Below are 21,355 nucleotides of genomic sequence, written 5' to 3'. Positions count from 1 at the left end.
AGATATGAAATGACAGCTTTTTAGTATGAAAACCAGTGTCGCCAAACTCACACATTCATAGTTAAGTACAACACGGCGGCATACATTAATAGCAACTTTCCATTCAAATAGGGTTTTACCAGTTGTCATTCTTAAAATGAATATCAACTCTAGGTAACATATAACACGGTCTAAAACATAATGTCAAAGTTAAGAAACATAATCTGTTCTTTAATTATTTCACAAAAGCTCACATAACACTAATCTAATGCAGCTATTCAACACTAGATGGGGCTTTAATAAACTTAAAAATAAATTAAAATCGCTAACTTATCATACGCAAGTGAAAGGCTAAAGAAACCGGTATAAGTAAGCTCTCCGATTACGCATATTTTATTACGGAGCTTACGGTCACGTTACACTGGTGGGTCCGAGACACGCCTACGAGTAGCCAGCTGTTGAGAACTATCTAACGCACCAATGACGGCAGTGACGTCCAAAAACAAAAGGTCATATGGGACTGTAAGCTTCCCATTATATAATACTATTTGCTATTCGCCGTAGCGTTTGAGTAGCGTAAGTTATTTGACATTTAGGATATCGAATATTCTAGTTAAATATAAAGAATAACGACAAAAGAGTATGAACTCTAAGTTCTTAGAAATAAAATATTATTTTATTAACGTATTACGTAAATAATGCCAAACAAACTGTAAATATTTTTGTGTTTGTCAGGTACATTTCAAAATAATATTTTCTGGTTATAGAAAATACCTCCGCGTGAAAGATTTTTTATATTGATTTTATTTCTAATTTTTTAAATTTAATAAACAATATATTGTTAATATTGTCTTCGGTTACCGCGATAGTTACTCATGAAATAAAACTATGAAAACGGATTATATCGCGTATATTGAATTTATAATACATCCCGACGTTTCGAACTCTTTACAGCGTTCGTGGTCAACGGGTGACTGAGGAAAAATTACAAAATGCAAAAATACCCACATACTAAAATAATGAACAATCATAGACTACAAACTTTAAGGCTGGTTGTACATGCAAAATCGGTTCATAAGGCTAGTTATACACTATAATTATTTTTCAAGTAAAGATATATATATATATATACGCGATAAAAAACTATGCCGGCTCCAACCCTACACCACGGACCCGAGAAGATTTAATTCCCTCCTAAATTGTAGGAGGGTATCCCAATATGGGACCGGCAACAAACTCGGCGGGACACATCTTTTCAAAACATCAGAATGTCCAGCATCATCCAACACTACGGTCTCACAGTCTATGTCTCGCTTGCTCCTTTATCAGGTGGACTACAGGATCCCAAGCTGGTGGTAGAGAAAAGCCATCTTCCCTATTAAAGTTTGGATATTTCTTAATCTCAATGGCCTCGCGCAGCATTCTGGGTATGAAACGCTTCTCCTTGGCAAGAACCAGAGGCTTATCAAACTTGATTGAGTGATTGGCTTTATCCATGACATGCTCACAGACAGCAGACCTAGGTCGACGGTGCTTGACATCAGCTATGTGTTCCTTCACCCGAGTGGAAATGCTCCGTTTCGTCTGCCCGACATATGATAGGCCACACTCACAGTCCAGCCTGTACACTCCTGCAGTCTGCAGAGGGGTATTGCATTTTACAGGCCTCAGGAATTGTGACATCTTCTTCATTGGCTTGAAATATGTTTTTATAGAAGCACGCTTCAAGATGTGGCTGATCCTGTCCGTGACCCCCCTGACAAAAGGCAGAATGGCAGGCCTGCGCTCAACTGTGGGGATCTTAATGTGGGACCTCTGGTTGACCCGCGGTATCCTGAGCTCGTTTGCCTGGAGCGCGCGCCTGGCATGCTGGAGCTCCGCGGCCAGATGCTGGTCATCACATATCCTCTGGGCTCTCTGAAACAAAGATTTGCCTACTGTAACAAGTTGACTGGGATGGTGATGCGATTTGCCATTTAAGTACCTATCAGTATGAGTAGGTTTCCTATACACAGTGCGACCTAGGGTGTTATCAGGATTTCTTTTTACCAATACATCTAAGAAGGGGAGAGAACAGTCTTTTTCCAACTCCATAGTAAATTTTATTTTGCTATGGATGGAATTTAGGTGATCCAAGAAAGTTGAAACACTACTTTTTGGAAGTATAGTAAAAGTGTCATCTACGTATCTTTTAAATATCTTCGGTCGCACAGGAGCCAATGAGAGTGCCCTCTCCTCGAAGTCCTCCATAAAGATGTCAGCGACTACTGGAGACACCGGAGACCCCATGGCCACGCCGTCGACTTGAAGGTAGAATTCACCATTCCATAGCAAGTAGCCAGATGTAAGGCAATGTTCCAACAGCTTAGCATATTCCTCTGACATGTTCTGCTCACATAACCTCTTCTTGACAATTTCGCATTACAAGACTGCATTGAAATTGTCAAGAAGAGGTTATGTGAGCAGAACATGTCAGAGGAATATGCTAAGCTGTTGGAACATTGCCTTACATCTGGCTACTTGCTATGGAATGGTGAATTCTACCTTCAAGTCGACGGCGTGGCCATGGGGTCTCCGGTGTCTCCAGTAGTCGCTGACATCTTTATGGAGGACTTCGAGGAGAGGGCACTCTCATTGGCTCCTGTGCGACCGAAGATATTTAAAAGATACGTAGATGACACTTTTACTATACTTCCAAAAAGTAGTGTTTCAACTTTCTTGGATCACCTAAATTCCATCCATAGCAAAATAAAATTTACTATGGAGTTGGAAAAAGACTGTTCTCTCCCCTTCTTAGATGTATTGGTAAAAAGAAATCCTGATAACACCCTAGGTCGCACTGTGTATAGGAAACCTACTCATACTGATAGGTACTTAAATGGCAAATCGCATCACCATCCCAGTCAACTTGTTACAGTAGGCAAATCTTTGTTTCAGAGAGCCCAGAGGATATGTGATGACCAGCATCTGGCAGGCGCGCGCTCCAGGCAAACGAGCTCAGGATACCGCGGGTCAACCAGAGGTCCCACATTAAGATCCCCACAGTTGAGCGCAGGCCTGCCATTCTGCCTTTTGTCAGGGGGGTCACGGACAGGATCAGCCACATCTTGAAGCGTGCTTCTATAAAAACATATTTCAAGCCAATGAAGAAGATGTCACAATTCCTGAGGCCTGTAAAATGCAATACCCCTCTGCAGACTGCAGGAGTGTACAGGCTGGACTGTGAGTGTGGCCTATCATATGTCGGGCAGACGAAACGGAGCATTTCCACTCGGGTGAAGGAACACATAGCTGATGTCAAGCACCGTCGACCTAGGTCTGCTGTCTGTGAGCATGTCATGGATAAAGCCAATCACTCAATCAAGTTTGATAAGCCTCTGGTTCTTGCCAAGGAGAAGCGTTACATACCCAGAATGCTGCGCGAGGCCATTGAGATTAAGAAATATCCAAACTTTAATAGGGAAGATGGCTTTTCTCTATCACCAGCTTGGGATCCTGTAGTCCACCTGATAAAGGAGCAAGCGAGACATAGACTGTGAGACCGTAGTGTTGGATGATGCTGGACATTCTGATGTTTTGAAAAGATGTGTCCCGCCGAGTTTGTTGCCGGTCCCATATTGGGATACCCTCCTACAATTTAGGAGGGAATTAAATCTTCTCGGGTCCGTGGTGTAGGGTTGGAGCCGGCATAGTTTTTTATCGCGTATATATATATATATATCTTTACTTGAAAAATAATTATAGTGTATAACTAGCCTTATGAACCGATTTTGCATGTACAACCAGCCTTAAAGTTTGTAGTCTATGATTGTTCATTATTTTAGTATGTGGGTATTTTTGCATTTTGTAATTTTTCCTCAGTCACCCGTTGACCACGAACGCTGTAAAGAGTTCGAAACGTCGGGATGTATTATAAATTCAATATACGCGATATAATCCGTTTTCATAGTTTTATTTCAATATATTGTTACATAAACATACGTGTCATATGAACGTCACTCAACGTTTGTAGTTAACAATCAAATGATCATAGTCTGTGCATAAAGTGAGTCGACCACGACAATATGTACAATAGACGGGAACGCCCACTTGCCATCTCCATCCTACTCCGTGATCGTCAACATTTATCTACGAAGTTAAGTTTATCTAGGATTTTTATTGTATTCGTTATTTGCTATAAAACAATTGAATAGGTAAAATCAAAAACACGAGTATAAAGCTGAGCTCGTTAAAATGCGTCCAATCCTGAAATATATTTTTCAGGGTTCCGTACCCAAAGGGTAAAAACGGGACCCTATTACTAAGACTCCGCTGTCCGTCTGTCCGTCTGTCTGTCACCAGGCTGTATCTCATGAACCGTGATAGCTAGACAGTTTAAATTTTCACAGATGATGTATATCTGTTGCCGCTATAACATCAAGTAATTAAAAGCACGGATCCCTCGGTGGGCGAGACCGACTCGCACTTGGCCGGTTTTTTTAATTTTGATATGAAATGGCCACCTAATTTTAATGCTCACTTTAAAATTAATACAAATAAATTCCGTAAATGAATAAAATGTGGAGGAAACAACATACAAAATAAAATTTACCTTGACGTTTTTGTTTGAAGAAACGTCAAAGAAATTATTCTAAGAAATATTTAAATATCGTCGAGTAAATTCACGCGTCCGCCCAAATGACGGTTGGGAACACTGGGAACATGGGGCTCTAGCCAAGTTGACAATCGTTGATAGAAAACGTCAATCGAATCTTAAATAATGTATGGAAATACGCACTGATTCGAACTTTAATATCAAACGTCATAACGTCATATAACGTCAAATATTAGGTCTGGACTGAATACGATATGGATCGGATATGTCAGTGTCCAAAGTGACGTTTTTGTTTGAAGAAACATCACTTTTGACACTGACATATACGATCCATAACGTATCTAGACAAACGTTTGTTTGACGTAAATTAAAGTTCGAATCAGGCCGATAGTCACGTGACTTCTCGTAGCATCTGTCATCTGTCATCGCGATACAATTAAAAAACAGAGCCGTTTATAATTTTTTAATACAGTTGCTCAAAAAGTGCTACTTTTCGTGGCTGTTTAGCGTGCGGAAAGTTGGTTTTCGCGAACTAGTGCTTTTTATTTTTCCAGTTTTTTTAAATGTATACTTGTTCCAATTCATGACTACTTATTGATAAGTGTTAATATTAGTTTCCTTTAAACGTCGTAATCAACATAAAAACCTACTGTTAATGTAAGAATACGAAAAATATGCATATTTAATATTTCATTACTTACCTCTTCATCATTATAAGTATTATAACACGTTTATTTTTTAATTTTGAAAAACCGTTCTTAATAAGTTGTCTGAATGGAACGGAACGCCTGTCAAAGAAGAGGCGTATTTTCTTACTGCAAGAATGTTTAAAGTTTTCAAAGGCAACATTCGATATTGTTTTTATAAATATACGATACACAAATAATCGTAAATAACGATACTTAGGTAATAATAGTACAATGTTTTAATATTTACAATGGTTTCTGTTTTATAGAACATGCATTTAAAAAAAAACTCATTTAAGTGGGTTCAATAATAATAACAAAATCTATTCTAGTCGAATAAAAGCTAGAAGAAAAACACCTCTTCATAATGTCAATGTCAATGATGTCACAGAATTAATAATATAAAAGTTCCGAATTCCATTCCTTACTTGTTGCTTTTCTTATTTTTTCGCAACTGTATTAAAAAACGTCGTTCGATACACGTGCGGATATGTCATTCTTCACTCGTCCCGAGTCTTGCCACTCGCCTACGGCTCGTGGCAAGATATCTCGGTACTCGTGTGGTGATGACATACTTTCCGCACTAGCATCGAAATGTACTATTAGGTAGGGCGCTGGTAACGGCGACACTAAGAATCTCGACTTTATCTGCAAACAATTAAAATTGTAACAATCAGTTATAAAATCTAGCAACCAACAAGTACTTGCATAAATTTTGTAGCCTTGTTGAGCAGCGGTGGGCATACACCTATAGAGAAGCTGTGTTCAGCCTTGAACTACAAAGGTCAGGGCACGATCAGACACTATTTGTTGTATGCTGGATAGGTACTGAGGAAATAAACTTATGGAAATAGTAAATAATCGCCGATTTTAAAATACTTACTGGTCTTTATATTGCTAATTTAGTTTAACCAAAATTCTATTAAATTGGTTGTAACTACTATTAATTCCCGGAATGAAACGATATCGTCGATGGACATCCGGCCATTAACGCGACGTTGTTTTCCAATTTCCTCTTACATTGAAGTAATTAAACTATCGCTGTTCTAAAATACTAACTCACTAAAAGCTTATGTCATACGTTAAAACGTTATGTATAGAAACAAGAGGCCTCCAAGAGGGAGAGGAAATTTATTTCACACTAACCCCTGACAACTAAATTAAATTTATTAAAATACTTTTTTTTAAAGTACAAACACATTATGGTATAGTATTTGATAACAATTCCCAACATACCTACAAAAGTACGAGTACCTACCTACCTACCTAAAACAGATCAGAAATACAATTAAAATTTTCATATTATAAAAATGACACATTTTGACACAAAACATTGTTCAAACAAAAACATAAGAAAATAAGGAAAATATCTTGAGAGGACATTGGCTTAACAAACATAATCCAAACTGATCCAACTTGAAATGAAACCTGTCAATCTTCAAAGCAAAAAGGATTCCATTAACAATCTTGTAAGCATTGTTCGAAATGGGCCGTATATTGCTGGGAAATGTGTCCAAATGTTTCATCAAGAAATTTCTAAAATAAATGAAGACGATAGTGTATCGAATAGATTATACTCGTAGCTTTGTAAGGTTACTTATTTTATTAATGCGCTTTTCTTTTTAAAGTTTATAAAGTACCTATGTAATTCTATCGATATTTCTGCACAACGCACTTTACCAATTTAAAAGTCAAATATGGTTGCTGCATTGGAAAACGGTGAACACAGGGTCAATGGTAAACACTAATACTTCATGACTCTACGAGTACCTATACTCTCCGTCGAATTAACTTCACGGCCCGATTCGAACAATGCTTATAAGATGTCACAGCGATATGATACTGAGTCAGTGATATTTTTTTTAACCAAAAACGTCACTTTTGACTTAGAGATCAGTTACGTATCGCTGTGACATCTTATAAGCATTGTTCGAAATGGGCCGTATATTGCTGGGAAATGTGTCCAAATAGTTCGGCCCTGATACTTTTGCTCTACCGCCCGGCCTTAGTTACAGTAAAAACATCATTATCATAATTATTCACTCCCTATTTTTCTCATATCCTAATGTTCTTTAGTTCTAATTCAGAAAATAATTTGAAATACCCACCGATGTCGACATTTTTATCAGTACTGTTCTACAAAATTATCATTAGTACTTCCAGAGAAGTGAGTGAAGGTGGCTCCGTTGATAAGTACCTAAAGGCGACTACTTTTATTGAACTGAACTTCTAGCAGATGAAACCTTGGCATTCTAATTTATGCGACCTAAGGAACGGTTCTAAGCTTTACATATTTACTTACTATGTTGTTTTCATTGTGATTTATAAACAAGATGACGAAATTAGGCATGAATATGATGAAAATAGATTAAAATATTGCATGGTCTATGTACTTCTGAGATGTGTTATTGAACATAAGTTTTGTGTTAAACACATTTGTTTAAAGTTCAACAATAAAAGTACTTGAACATGCAATGACATACTTACTTGTGGTCAAATATTTGTAAGCACCTTGTTTGCTTCAGTATATTGTCAACGATATAATCAACTATGAATTAGTAAAGTAACCACAGTAGTGTAGAACCAGGATAAAAGTGATCTTATTACTCTCAGTAGGTAGCCAACGCTTGCGTATGTAGAAGTGGGCAACTCTAGTTACTTGCCTGTAAAAATAACTATTGTTCTGCCAGTTGAACTACCTCGTCTGTTCATACGTTTTGAGACGAATGTAAACTCAAATATTTCGATTACTGAAATGTTATACGATTACATTCATATTTTCACTTAACAACTACACTTTAATAAATGTTTTTATTTTATCTATCTAAAAAATAACAATACATTTCTTAAAAACGAACTTATCTATAAAACAAAACTAAATTAAAACCAATAAATAAAACTAAAATACATCTAGAAAATGTGGCCCCTTTGGCATGGTGCCGAGGATGCTGGCAGCATTTCCCTGCTGTATTGCGACGCTAATACGTTGCGCGAGAGAGCTGCCAGCTCTTCGGTCGCCAGTGAAATCGACTAATCTTTTTGATAGTTCTTTAAAAACTGTAGAGCATTAGGACCCCAAGGGCCAAGGGTCTCAACCCCAAAGGGCATGAAAGTATACTCGGGGCCAAGACCCCTGTATTTATTTATTTTGAGCTTTAAGGCCGACTTAGCCGCCGCACCCACTTGATTACTGGTTCCGTTGAGGTGGGAAGGAGCCAGTGTGTCTACACATGTAGCGTTCCACACTAGCACCCTTTCCAAACTCCACGGAACCAAAGACATACCGTCCGGTCTCTTGTCGTCGTCCCTGGCGATGCCAGTTGGCTCCAGCAAAGCTGGCACGTTAACGGATGCAAGAGACCGGCGGATTATGTCATTAAGTGCGGCGTGTCTAGAAAAGCGGCCAGCACTTTTTATAATTAATTAGATGAAATTGAGTTTATTTTATATGGCCTTCTGTGTTTCTAATTATAGTCATTTAATATGTTGGCATTTAAGGGCTGCCGGCACAATCCCGAAAATATCATGTTTACTAGCGGGAAAGTATCGGAAGTAAAAGAAAACTGTAAAAGTTGAAAAATCAAGTTATACACCAAAATATGGACAAACGCTTCGACTATATCGAATATGCAATATATTCCTTTCCTGTATTGTAGTGGAGAAGATAATTATTTTCATGAGAAGGATATGATTTAAATGCCAACATAAACTAGTTGTTAAGTAAAATATGAATGTAATCGTATAACATTTCAGTAATGAAACTATTTGAGTTTGAGCTAAGTCTTTAGTAATGTATGTCAAAATAAGTAAAGTCTGTCGAATGTAATAGTCAGTTGGTCAAAGTACAATTACTAATAAATTTTGAGTTTACATTCGTCTCAAAACTTATGAACAGACGAGGTACACACGGTGTATATCACTTGTCCGTTCCCTTATGTTGGGTGTAAATTGTTCTAATAATTACTCTGGCCTTTCTTTAAAGTTTTTTTTTTACTATACTGGCAATAATATGAAGTCAGCTTTATCTGCAGTTGTTTAAAATGCTAAATTTTTATATAATATTTTTGTGTAACTATTATATTATTGTACTAATAATAATTTCTAAGGTTGGTCAACCATACTAAGATAGTACCTCCTAAAACTGGATTTGCTCTAAATATGAAGGGATAATGTGCGAGTACTTAAGAAACAAAAGGATTAAATAAAATAACAAACAACAACAAAAATCTTACAAATCTTTACAAATCTTATTTTATGACAAAATAAAATAAGATTTGTAAAATAAAATAAAAAACAAGCAGTATCGCGTGCATATCAATTACACCTTACATATCGGTAATAACAAGATTTAAGGCCAATGTCACGTTCAACTTACTTTTAACGTGACCGTCTGACAGATTGAGGCGCCAAATTTTACAAATTATGCGACTGCTTGCTTTCTCAAGTACTACTGTACTGCTGCTGCTTGAAATTAAACTTTATGCCATCCGAAATACCGTTTAAATTACTATAACACTATGCAATTAAACACGAGTCTCATATACAAACCAGCCATAATAACGGAAATTATTATTTTTTCACTGTATTCCACCGGTCCGTAACCAATGGTTATAATTTATGAACTTCATTCAATGTATTTTAAGGTTAATAATTCAATGTATCATACCTTTATAATAACCAGTAAAACTGCAATAAGTTGGTGAGTACCTACCCATTTATATTAATTGATGCATTTTAACCGTAAATGGAATTTGGGTTAATTATCATCTTGTGCAGTGCCGAAGGGTGTTATTAACTGAATATATTTATTTTGCGAACATACAAGGACCACACCATCACATCATCAATATTAAAATAAAACTCGTATTTTGGTGTCTGAAAAAGTTTTATTTGAATTAAAAAGTAGGAGCAATGAGCAATTGTGTATATATATATATATATATATATATACCTATTATATATTTTATATATTTGGCATTTACCTAAATAGTAGGAGGTCCTTTACGTAAACTTAAAATCGTGACTTGTTAAATTAATGTAGGTCAATGATTGAATTCTGTCTATTAATGTTAATTTTAGAATAAATCGGCATAAATATCAAGCAATTATTTAGTTAAACGTTATAACAATTAAATGTAAGTAGGTCATTGGTTATGCCCTAAAATGGAGATTCGCACATAAATTAAATGCACTCAAGGGGCCTACCTAATTGATTGGTTTGATAAAGCTGCATGACCTCTTATAACCTTATTCTTTTACAATAAAAATGAAATTGACTTGGCTTAATTTAGCGGAGTCATATGTATTACGCGCTTATACCTGTTACAATAGTTTGATGGTCATAAGCCACGAATGCGACGCGCACATAAATAGACGGATGGATATAATTTAAATGTAAGTAGGTCATTGGTTATGCCCTAAAATGGAGATTCGCACATAAATTAAATGCACTCAAGGGGCCTACCTAATTGATTGGTTTGATAAAGCTGCATGACCTCTTATAACCTTATTATTTTACAATAAAAATGAAATTGACTTGGCTTAATTTAGCGGAGTCATATGTATTACGCGCTTATACCTGTTACAATAGTTTGATGGTCATAAGCCACGAATGCGACGCGCACATAAATAGACGGATGGATATAATTTAAATGTAAGTAGGTCATTGGTTATGCCCTAAAATGGAGATTCGCACATAAATTAAATGCACTCAAGGGGCCTACCTAATTGATTGGTTTGATAAAGCTGCATGACCTTTTATAACCTTATTCTTTTACAATAAAAATGAAATTGACTTGGCTTAATTTACCGGAGTCATATGTATTACGCGCATACCTGTTACAATAGTTTGATGGTCATAAGCCACGAATGCGACGCGCACATAAATAGACGGATGGATATAATCAATGATTGACACATTTTGTAACTGTTTAGACAATCAGTTCAATACCGGCACCATTCGGGTTTCGGAATCGCTGTGGTGTAGGTAGTCATGGAAACTTGAAACATGAAACGGAGCACAATGTAAGCATCTAAAGAAAGCTTTGCATCATGTTCAACGTTGTCAGTCCTAAATATTTAGAACGGGCCACAATACATGGTGTAACATGAGGAAACCGAATAATTTTAACAGCATATTCCTGATCATATTTAAACACTAAAATGTCCTATAAACTTTTCTGTATTTCTCCTAGTTTCAGAGTTAATACCAATAAATAAATAAAAACAAGTTTTTATTGTTACATAGTGCAAAACGCATTTTTGATGGCGATGTTGCCACTATGGGACGTAGTCCAAGTATCCTTATTGATAGATGTCAAAAAGTGACAAGTCGTAACACTGTAAAAACTGGTTTTACGAAAAAAAAGTAAGTCCATTTTAAGTGACAAGTTAACCAATAACATTTACTTTTTATGTACAAACACATTTAAAAAATCTAAAAAAAAAAACAAAAAAAAATTTTTTTTTTTGCGAATTTGACCTAAACTCTTATTAAATTTTTTCTTCTTTTGGCCTCAGAAAGGCGTGGTTAAAATCTTGCGGCTTCCTCGTGAACACCTTGTATAGTGATATGTCTGATATTGAAAACAATTTTTTTTCTATTTTTTTGAAGATTTCGAAACTTACGGTTAACGTGTTGTATTCCGGTCCGTCTCTATTAATTTTCAATGGTAATTCGTTAATTGGGCGTTAGTTATAACAGCTTTGTGTCAATAAGTTTAAAATTCTGATACTAAAAATCTTACACGAGTGTTTTTTTAGAATATAGTTATCAGTAATTTCAGTGTTCTAATAATAATTAAAATAGTTTTTAAATTTTATAAGTGTCATTCATGTACCTATACAGTATATCATCTTTTTCACAACGTTAACCATTAAAAATAAGTAAATCTTAAATTAAAATTAAATAGCCTATATTTAGGCATTTAAACCCAATGGCTTTTTTTATATTTGGGATCAATCTGCCCAGCCTTGAAATAGGTAATAAACAATAGAGCTGCTTGCCCCGTTGTTTGCCAGTAATTTGCATAACGCTAAAGGGTCGGAAAAGCGTAACAAAAAGATGGAATTTTACTTTTTATTCTGTCTTTTATGCTCCCCTTTTGTAGGCAACTGAGCAACCGAGATAGCAGGAATATTTTTTTGTGATTTTGTGGAAAGAGAATGCTTTGCCCGCTGCCTTCGAACCAGACGAACCAATTATTTCGCAAGACTGGCGAGGTGCTTACGCTCAGTTGGTCTATTTTTTTTTTCAGTAATATCCTAGTCGTTATTTAACTTTCAACTTTAATTTAGAAGAACTTGGATGCAAAATATAGTTATACCAGTATAATATATACTTATAATTAAATACGTAAGTAAATCGGCAAACTGTTACAGAAAATATGATTTCAAAGTTGAAAATAATTCCCCAATATGGCAAAACTAGAACGGTAATCTGTATTACCATAATGAAATCTTGACATCATTAATGATTTAAATCTTGGTGGTTCATCTGGCACTGAACCATGGCACTCCCTCCACAATAACTGACAGACTGTGCAATAACCTTATTATTATTTATTCCGTTAAGAACGGTAGACAACCGCTAAAAAGTGATGTCTCCCAGGCGACCTTCAGTTAGTGATATCAGTTTAAAAAAGGGATTTCAAAAATAGGTTGGGAAAGCAAAATAGGAAATCAGTAAAAGTAATTGGTCGCGGGTTCAAACCCCGGCTTGTACCAATGAGTTTTTCGGAACCTATGTATGAAATATTATTTGATATTTACCAGTCGCTTTTCGGTGAAGGAAAACATCGCGAGGAAACCGGACTAATCCCAATAAGGCCTAGTTTACTACCATCTGGGTTGGAAGGTCAGATGGCAGTCGTTTTAGTAAAAACTAGTGCCTACGCCAATTCTTGGGATTAGTTGCTAAGCGGACCCCAGGCTCCTATGAGCCGTGGCAATATGCCGGGACAACGCGAGGAAGATGATGAGGCAATCAAACGCAATAACAATTTCCATCATGTTATACGTATTTTGTCCAAGAATTGCCTATATCCTTTTATGTTGACGAAAAACTGAGTAGGGTAGGGTAGGAAACAGTGGCTCAGCTCGAAGAGTGGCTCAGTCGCCCCAATATTGCCTCTATATCATGTTGGAATTAGGTTGAGTGAGCCACTGTACCCGGCAATTTTTTTCCGAGCCACTGTTTCCTACCCTACCCTACCGGTTAACCTTAAGTACATGTTTTCAACACTTATTTTATTCTATTTTTTGTTTCAGATTCCTTGCCATCTGGTGGCCCTTGAAATGCCAAATCACCAAGCGCCGTGCACGTCTGATGATCGTATTCATCTGGATCTTCGCCATCCTTGTCACCACTCCTTGGGTGTTCTTTTTCGACTTGGTGGTGGTGTTTGAAGACAATCCTCATGTTCTGCTGTGTCTCGATGTTTGGCCAAACCCCTTGAGCGAAATCCTATACTTTGTGATCGGAAATCTGATTTTTTGTTATATCTTACCAATGCTTCTCATTACCATGTGCTACATACTCATCTGGATTAAAGTCTGGAGAAGATCTATCCCAACGGATACCCAAGACGCTCACATGGAAAACATGCAGCAGAAATCCAAAGTAAAGGTCGTCAAAATGCTCGTCGCAGTAGTGATTCTGTTTGTTTTGTCCTGGTTCCCGCTTTACCTCATATTCGCGAGAATAAAACTTGGCGGACCAATTCAAAAGTGGGAAGAAGAAATGTTCCCTGTTGTAACACCACTTGCACAATGGCTGGGTTCATCAAATTCTTGCATCAATCCCATCTTATACGCATTCTTTAATAAAAAGTATAGAAAGGGCTTCGTTGCTATTATCAAAAGTAGAAAATGTTGCGGCAGGCTACGTTACTATGAAACTATTGCGTTGCAATCATCGAGTACGTCAACGAGAAAGTCATGGCATTACAACAATAACAATCATCAATCAATAACACGAAGATCACCGCCCGTTGACAAGAATGCTGTATCGTTCATATTCAACCACACCGGAGTATAAGATGGGTGTGAGCTATTGTTCCGGAACCAGTCTGCAAAGCCATCATGTTGGCACGCGCTGTTGGCGCACCGTACCTATCAGCATATCGAAAAATACGACTTATGTTAAGTAAAGTTTTGAGTTCAGCAGTTTGATGTTGTCCGTGCTGGTGACTATTCCATACTCGTAGGTAACAAGAACATAATCAGTTGATGTTTTAGTACTGTGTAACTTTTATACGTAAGTCGTCTAAAGTATAAAGTGTTAAGAAGATTATTTTTACACTGATTGTACTTTTGTATCGCGGAAACTGCGAAACGCACATGTAGCACAAAGTGTATAAAATATGTATAACAATAATATTATAAAGCTGTTTTTGCTTGGATTCATAATCGAAGAAGCCAGTTTTTTTTTCAACGTGATTTTAGTTTTGTATTTTTAGGCACCTGCTAAATAAAATATGTTTTTATCTGTTGGATTTCGTGAGATAAATCTTACATATGTACATATGTCTTTGTTATAATCACCGTAAAATTGTATTTTAATCCGTATAGTCGTTTAAGTTATAGTTAAATGACACTAAATTAATAAATAATATTGCAGTACAAATACTGGTAGAAAATAAGTTTTTGAAAGTGGTTGGTAATAATGAAATATAAATATAACAAATTTCGTAGCATGTTAACTAATATTTCAACGTACTTAAATAATTAATGAAGTGACATTATATGTCAGTCAATACTATTTGAAACATATTGAAAAATGTTCCTCTTTTAATTTCTTTGAAACTTGTATAGCTAAACAATTTTAATTCACACATCAATAGTTAAAAATAAATAATATATAGTATAGCTATATAATAATTCACTATACCTTTTTAGGTTGAAAATTACAACATTTTATTTTAATCACAAGGTAGTCAAACGTTCAACCTAATTCATTTTTTAAATATAAAATGCGGGGTGATAAATTAGTAAAGCCTGACCAGAAATATATGATTATGAGAGGGCGCTGTTATTCTCATGTATGACAGTTCAATATAGTATGAAAAATTAGTTCCAGTGAAATTCCGCAACATGGCGCGTGATCATATATTCCTGGTCAGCCTTTAACAATAAATGAAAAGTAATCTGATAAGTACTTAAAATGACTAAGGTACCTTTTCTATTATTGCGATGACGACTAATCACGTTATGACAACTAATTTTGAACATGTAATACATATATGCACAAATAACCAATTCAATTTGATGTGTATAAAATAAAACTTCTTTAAGCGTTTAATAGATTTATGACGAGGGTCATCAAAATGTTGAAAAAGGCTTTGAAAATATTGAAAGATTTAGCGAAACGTATCTTCTTTGTTGAAAAAAAAAATTGATTAGGTACCTGTGTACAAGTAACCCGACCGAAAATTAAGTTTTAATAAAATGCTTTGGCCAATTTTAAACCTCAAGTGAAATAGTTGTTGAACTTGAAACTTTGGTTTCACTTATTCTTTCTTATTTTCGAAACCAGTTGCAATTTTAATGATCCACGAAGTAGACTCAGGGCGTAGCCCTAAAGCCGCTTTGAATGCACAAAAACAAATAAGTACCTAATATAATGTAAAATGCCTTTGAGAAATAAATAAATCTCAAAGTTTATATGGCTACCTAATACGTAAACCTATGCGATATTTTTATTCCTCACGGAGCCTTATGTAAGTTGACTTAGTTGATATTTAGTATAAACTCGTTTTGGGTAAACCAAAAAACAGGTTAGCTTTGGATCATATGATTAATAAATCCAGACCATATTTCCCAGGCTAGGTAGTTGAAACCTAACTGCATTATTTCCAATTTGAACAACAAAAGTCAGACCAAGCTAACTCTATAATGACAAAGTGTGGGAAGTCAGCTTTAATGTCGTAATTCTATGAGAATATGATGTTTATAATGACACCGCCTCACTTTTTTCAGTTAAAGTACGCGCAAAGCTTATAATGACACCACCTCATAGTGTTCTGTTCAAGCCGGCGCATAGTTTATAATGACACCGCCCCACTTTGTTCTGTACAAGTCGGGGCAAAGTTTATAATGACACCGCCTCACTTTGTTCTGTACAAGTCGGAGCAAAGTTTATAATGACACCGCCTCACTTTGTTCTGTTCAAGTCGGCGCAAAGTTAGCTTTGTGCCGACTCTAGACGATTCAACGTTGACAAGAACAGATTGTCATGTTGCCTGTAAGCGTTGGCAAAAAATACATATAAACCCTGACTAGAAATTATATGATCATTATCAAGAGGGCGCTGTTATTCTCGTGTATAGGGTGAGGGTGAGAGTTCAGTATAGTATGGAAAAATTAGTTCCAGTGAAATTCCGCAACATGGCGCGTGATCATAATTATATTCCTGGTCTGGCTTTACATAAGGGATCCCGTTGTTTGACATAATTATTGAAAGTTGTAATGATTGACAGATTATCATTAGTCATAATTCTGAAACCGTTAACATTTCAGGATTTTCGTAAGGTTATCCTGTAAATAGGTTAGGTTAGGTTTGTTTTATGGCAATCCTGAAAAGTTACGCGTTTCTGAGAAAAACCAAATTATGACTAACGAAAATTCGGACAAACAGTACATTATGACTTAAAACTTTATGAGAAACAATAGAGACCCATACATAAATACTCTTTACTAGGTAATCTAGGTATCTTATTCAAATTACCACTTTACAATACATCAATGTAAATTGAAACTTTATGTTTGGTACTTTCAACTTTGATATTATCAAAGTTTAATGACTACTTGTTTGTTAATAGTTTACTAAACAATGTCATAATAGAACATTTTTAAAGCTCATAAAAACATAACAATTAAATATATTTGATCGTTAAAAAGAACTTTATAGCAGTTGGTATCAAGAAATATAGTGAGTTGCCAGCATATAAATATACATTGGCTGAATTTGTCTCATACCTACAAAATTCATTTAGAACATGATGTCACCTATTATTTTATGTAAAAAATACACCTTAATTTATCTAAATTATAAAAATATTGTTTATTGTATGGCTGTAATTTCGTTTATTGTAATAGTATGTATGTATGTGCGTGTCTATGTGATGTGCTATATCATTGACAAAGTCGACGCTTGGAAGACTGAATTACTTGCATTATTCCTTGTAAAGGATTTGTATTATAGTAAATGGATTATAAATTCAGCTATTTTTATAAGCAATAAAAAAATAAAGCAAGTTTTTGCACAGCTCATTATTTTCTTAATATCTGCATAAATTTAATTATTAAAACTTATGATTATTTCCATTCCATCATGGCAATATGATTTGCAGCAAAACAAATAAAGCGAAAATACACGTGCAAAATTTATAGGTGTAGGATTTACATAAATTCTCCTATGTATATATGTATATACTTAGGTTCTAGGTATACATAGTACGGAATAATGATGTATGTAGACATAGATATGTATATATACATCATTATATATCTCAACTCATAAAATTTTAAAGTTACCATACTACATACACAATTACACATACGTAATTATGTAGAGGTATAACATACCGACATTATTATAGTTGAGGCGTGAAGGAATGTAAAATTAATTACGGGAGCATAAATACTTAGTCATCGATGTTTTGTATTGAAATTCATTAAGGCTTAGCCACACAGGCTACGTGACTCGTGAGAGCAGCGAGACGCGTTGATTGCGTGATGCGTGCGGACGCGAGGTCGCTCATAACACGTCTGCATCGCGTTCATCGCGTTGGCGTTACGCGCTTTGCCCGTCCGCAACGCGCGGGCATTCCCTGTGCACTCTATGCATCCCGCTGCCCCCACACGGACTCTGTGGCTAAGCCTTCACAGACTTCACAGTTGTAGAAATTATACATTTTACTTATAATATTTATAAAACAGATGTAAATAACAACATAATGATGATTGACATTTAATAGTTATGAACATTAATCGTAGTTAATTTATAAATTATGTTGAATGATGCATTTCTGTATCATATTGCTATTCCTTGTTTGCAGTGTTTGGTGTTAGACATAGTTGATATACAAATAAATTGTGAGATTCCTATTATTTAATTTTAAATGTTTAGAGTAAACATAAGGTTTAGTAAATCATATAAATAAATGCTCTCTTTTAAATGATGAAACTGTAAATGTATTCGAAGTATTTGATGAGAAACAGTTTGATGTTTTATAAATATAGAAAAGTTATTTCCTTGAAATTTACCTGTAACAATTACAGTTATTTAGGCCACACTATGTTGACGGCTTGTAGTTTAGTTATTACTTAATTAGATAATGATTGTAAAAAGTGTAACATAAATTAAATTGTAAAATAAACAAGTAGAGGTTCGATGTTCAAGCAATGTTAATTAGGGAATTTTTTAGAGATTTTAATATTTTCACCGATTTTATGCCTCTTGTCATATATTTTGTTATAGCTGAATTACTACAAATCAAAAGTAGTAAAAGCAATTAAAAAAAGCAATAGTTTTTTGCCTTTGTTTTTAGATATGTAATTTTTAGGGTTCCGTACCCAAAGGGTAAAAATGGGACCCTATTACTAAGACTCCGCTGTCCGTCTGTCTGTCCGTCTGTCCGTCTGTCACCAGGCTGTATCTCGTGATCTGTGATAGCTAGACAGCTGAAATTTTCACAGATGATGTATTTCGGTTGCCGCTATAACAAGAAATACTAAAAACAGAATAAAATAGAGATTTAAGTGGGGCTCCCATACAACAAACGTGATTTTTGACCGAAGTTAAGCAAAGTCGGGCGGGGTCTGTACTTGGATGGGTGACCGTTTTTATAGTTAATGGTACGGAACCCTTCGTGTGTGAGTCCGACTCGCACTTGGACGGTTTTTTTATAATTATAGGCAACAAACAATTTAGATGTCATAAGCTTTTCTTTATATTTTTTAAGCAAAATATATCGTTTGAATCGTTTTAAAATATGTATTGAATATTTTGTAGACTGAAACAATTGAATTTCAGTGTCATTAATAATCTCATTACTTTTTTTTAAATAAACTGTATTTATAATGTTGTGATTTGTGGCAGTCACTTTGTCTATTTGTGATGATATGTTCGTATTTGATGAACTATTAACATTTTAACCTCCGTGTATTCCGCTTGCACTCACAAAATTATTTTGTGCGAGGAAAAGGTACGCGCCGAGATTAAAATCAAATAGACATTATGAATAGTTTGAGTAAATGAGTATGCCTCTAAATTGGGATCGTCATGTTTTAAAAAAGCAGAAAGTTGGTTTGCCAGTGAGTATGACATTTTCAATTCTGTGTACAACTCCACATATCAAAAAAGTTTTACATCCTTGTTTACATCTTTTAAGCAATTTAGAAGGTATTTTACAAAATTTTGTATATTTATTGCATATTGACAACGATTTGCATTGTAGAAATCTTTTGTACCTTCGTTTCGGAGTCCATTATAAGGGAAACGACGTTTTAAAAAGCATTTATTTTAGTTTAAAATGTAATGGAAAGACATTTTTACTATCTGCAGACTTTATTTCATTTAGGTACTTAGTCATATTGAATTTACGAGTTTTTTTTTTAAATAATAACATTAATATTAGCAACATTTAATAGGATTAAAATTTGAAAGTATGAAACCTTGAAAATAACAATACTACTGGAAATTGTGCACAAAATCATAGATAATGCAAGTTTATTTAACTGCTTGCTCTTTGCATTGTGGTTAAGAAAATAGGTATTCATAGAATTATTTAAAAAAGTACAAACGTCAACAAAAAATGAAATTATTAATTTATTTCTTAAATCTGAATGAATGTTTCATTTGTGTGAGGCTGAATGCACAAATAGGAACTTAAAATCGTATTAAACTAAATTCATTTCAAAGTTTTGTAGCAGTTTTGACTTGTTATCTTTTTTATTTAAACATTGGTACCTAAAATTATTATTTTTGGTTGACTTGATACTTTCCTTCCTTCCTTTCGTTACGAATGTTACGATACATCTTTGCTGACTATGATGTAATGTCATTATGTAAATCTTGTAAACTCACCTGGACAATCCAGGCTTTAACTTTAACTAAATGTTAATAAGAAGATTACTTAGAACATCTAAATCAACATTTATTTTTGTATCAATATCTACCCATACGTATCTAACCCTGTCGAACAGTTTGAAACAATGTCTGGCCTAAATGTTTAAAATAGTAACATTACGAGTACTTTGCTGTAATTCCTGTGTGGGTCTAGAGTCGAAAGTGTTTTTCATACAGGATAGACCTTACTCACGGGTGGATGGATAGTAATGTCGATTAATTTGTACCTACCGCGAGTAAGGCACTTCCTAAGTTACTGTACTAATTTCTTGACAACAGAAACTATTGTATTTAAATAAATGAAGAAACCTTAACTAAGCATTTAATTAACCTAATTTTTGTTTCCTTCCTACCTTTTTCTAGCTGTTCATTTTGTCAATACTTGTCTACCTAAATAGGTTTTTATAAATAAAATCACGAAACTTGCAGCACACTTTATTATTATATTACCTATATTTTAACAGTCGCAGTGTATGTAGGTGTGTATATTTATGTGGTGAGTTCCGCCGTAAGTAAGTGATAAACAAAGTGGCGATCGATATGTAACCTGAATAACAAAGACTACATAATTAACTGAGTTCAAAAAATAAAAAATACTGCAGTTTGTTTTATTTACTTGAAACGGTATGGGATGGAAGATCATTATCAAGCGATAAACGGAGCCTTCAGAAACCTACTTGAAGGACCACCTTCTTGACTTAGATACATAGGCGATTTTCAACTTTACCAAAAGTAAAACAGAAAGACAGTTGCAGTTATGGTGTCAACACAGCGAAGTTGCAATGCATGCGCACTTGGATCATCAGGTGAGTAAATAGTTATTGTGCTTGGTTACGATCATCGTGATGTCAAAAGATAAAGATAAACAAGGTTCTATGATGGTTAAAAACAACTGCAACTAGCCACGTCTAGAGTTGTGCCATTCCCGGTAACATTCCCCATTTTGTATGGGGAAATTTCTCGCTC

General features: G+C 35.1%; 1 protein-coding gene across 1 annotated transcript in view; it reads left to right on the top strand.

The window, feature by feature from the left end:
- Positions 1 to 14,682, top strand: part of LOC134752462 (neuropeptide SIFamide receptor-like) — a 157,643-nt gene extending 142,961 nt beyond the window's left edge. The window contains exon 3 of the mRNA XM_063688160.1: positions 13,528 to 14,682. Coding sequence (XP_063544230.1) covers positions 13,528 to 14,296 — 769 coding nt within the window. The 3' untranslated portion in view covers positions 14,297 to 14,682. The remainder of the gene's footprint in view (positions 1 to 13,527) is intronic.
- Positions 14,683 to 21,355: the final 6,673 nt, after the last annotated feature.

This window comes from Cydia strobilella, chromosome 2 (genome assembly GCF_947568885.1).
Source record: "Cydia strobilella chromosome 2, ilCydStro3.1, whole genome shotgun sequence".
NCBI lineage: Eukaryota > Metazoa > Arthropoda > Insecta > Lepidoptera > Tortricidae > Cydia > Cydia strobilella.
Note: the sequence above shows the minus strand (reverse complement) of the source record. Positions and strands in the feature narration are given on the sequence as shown.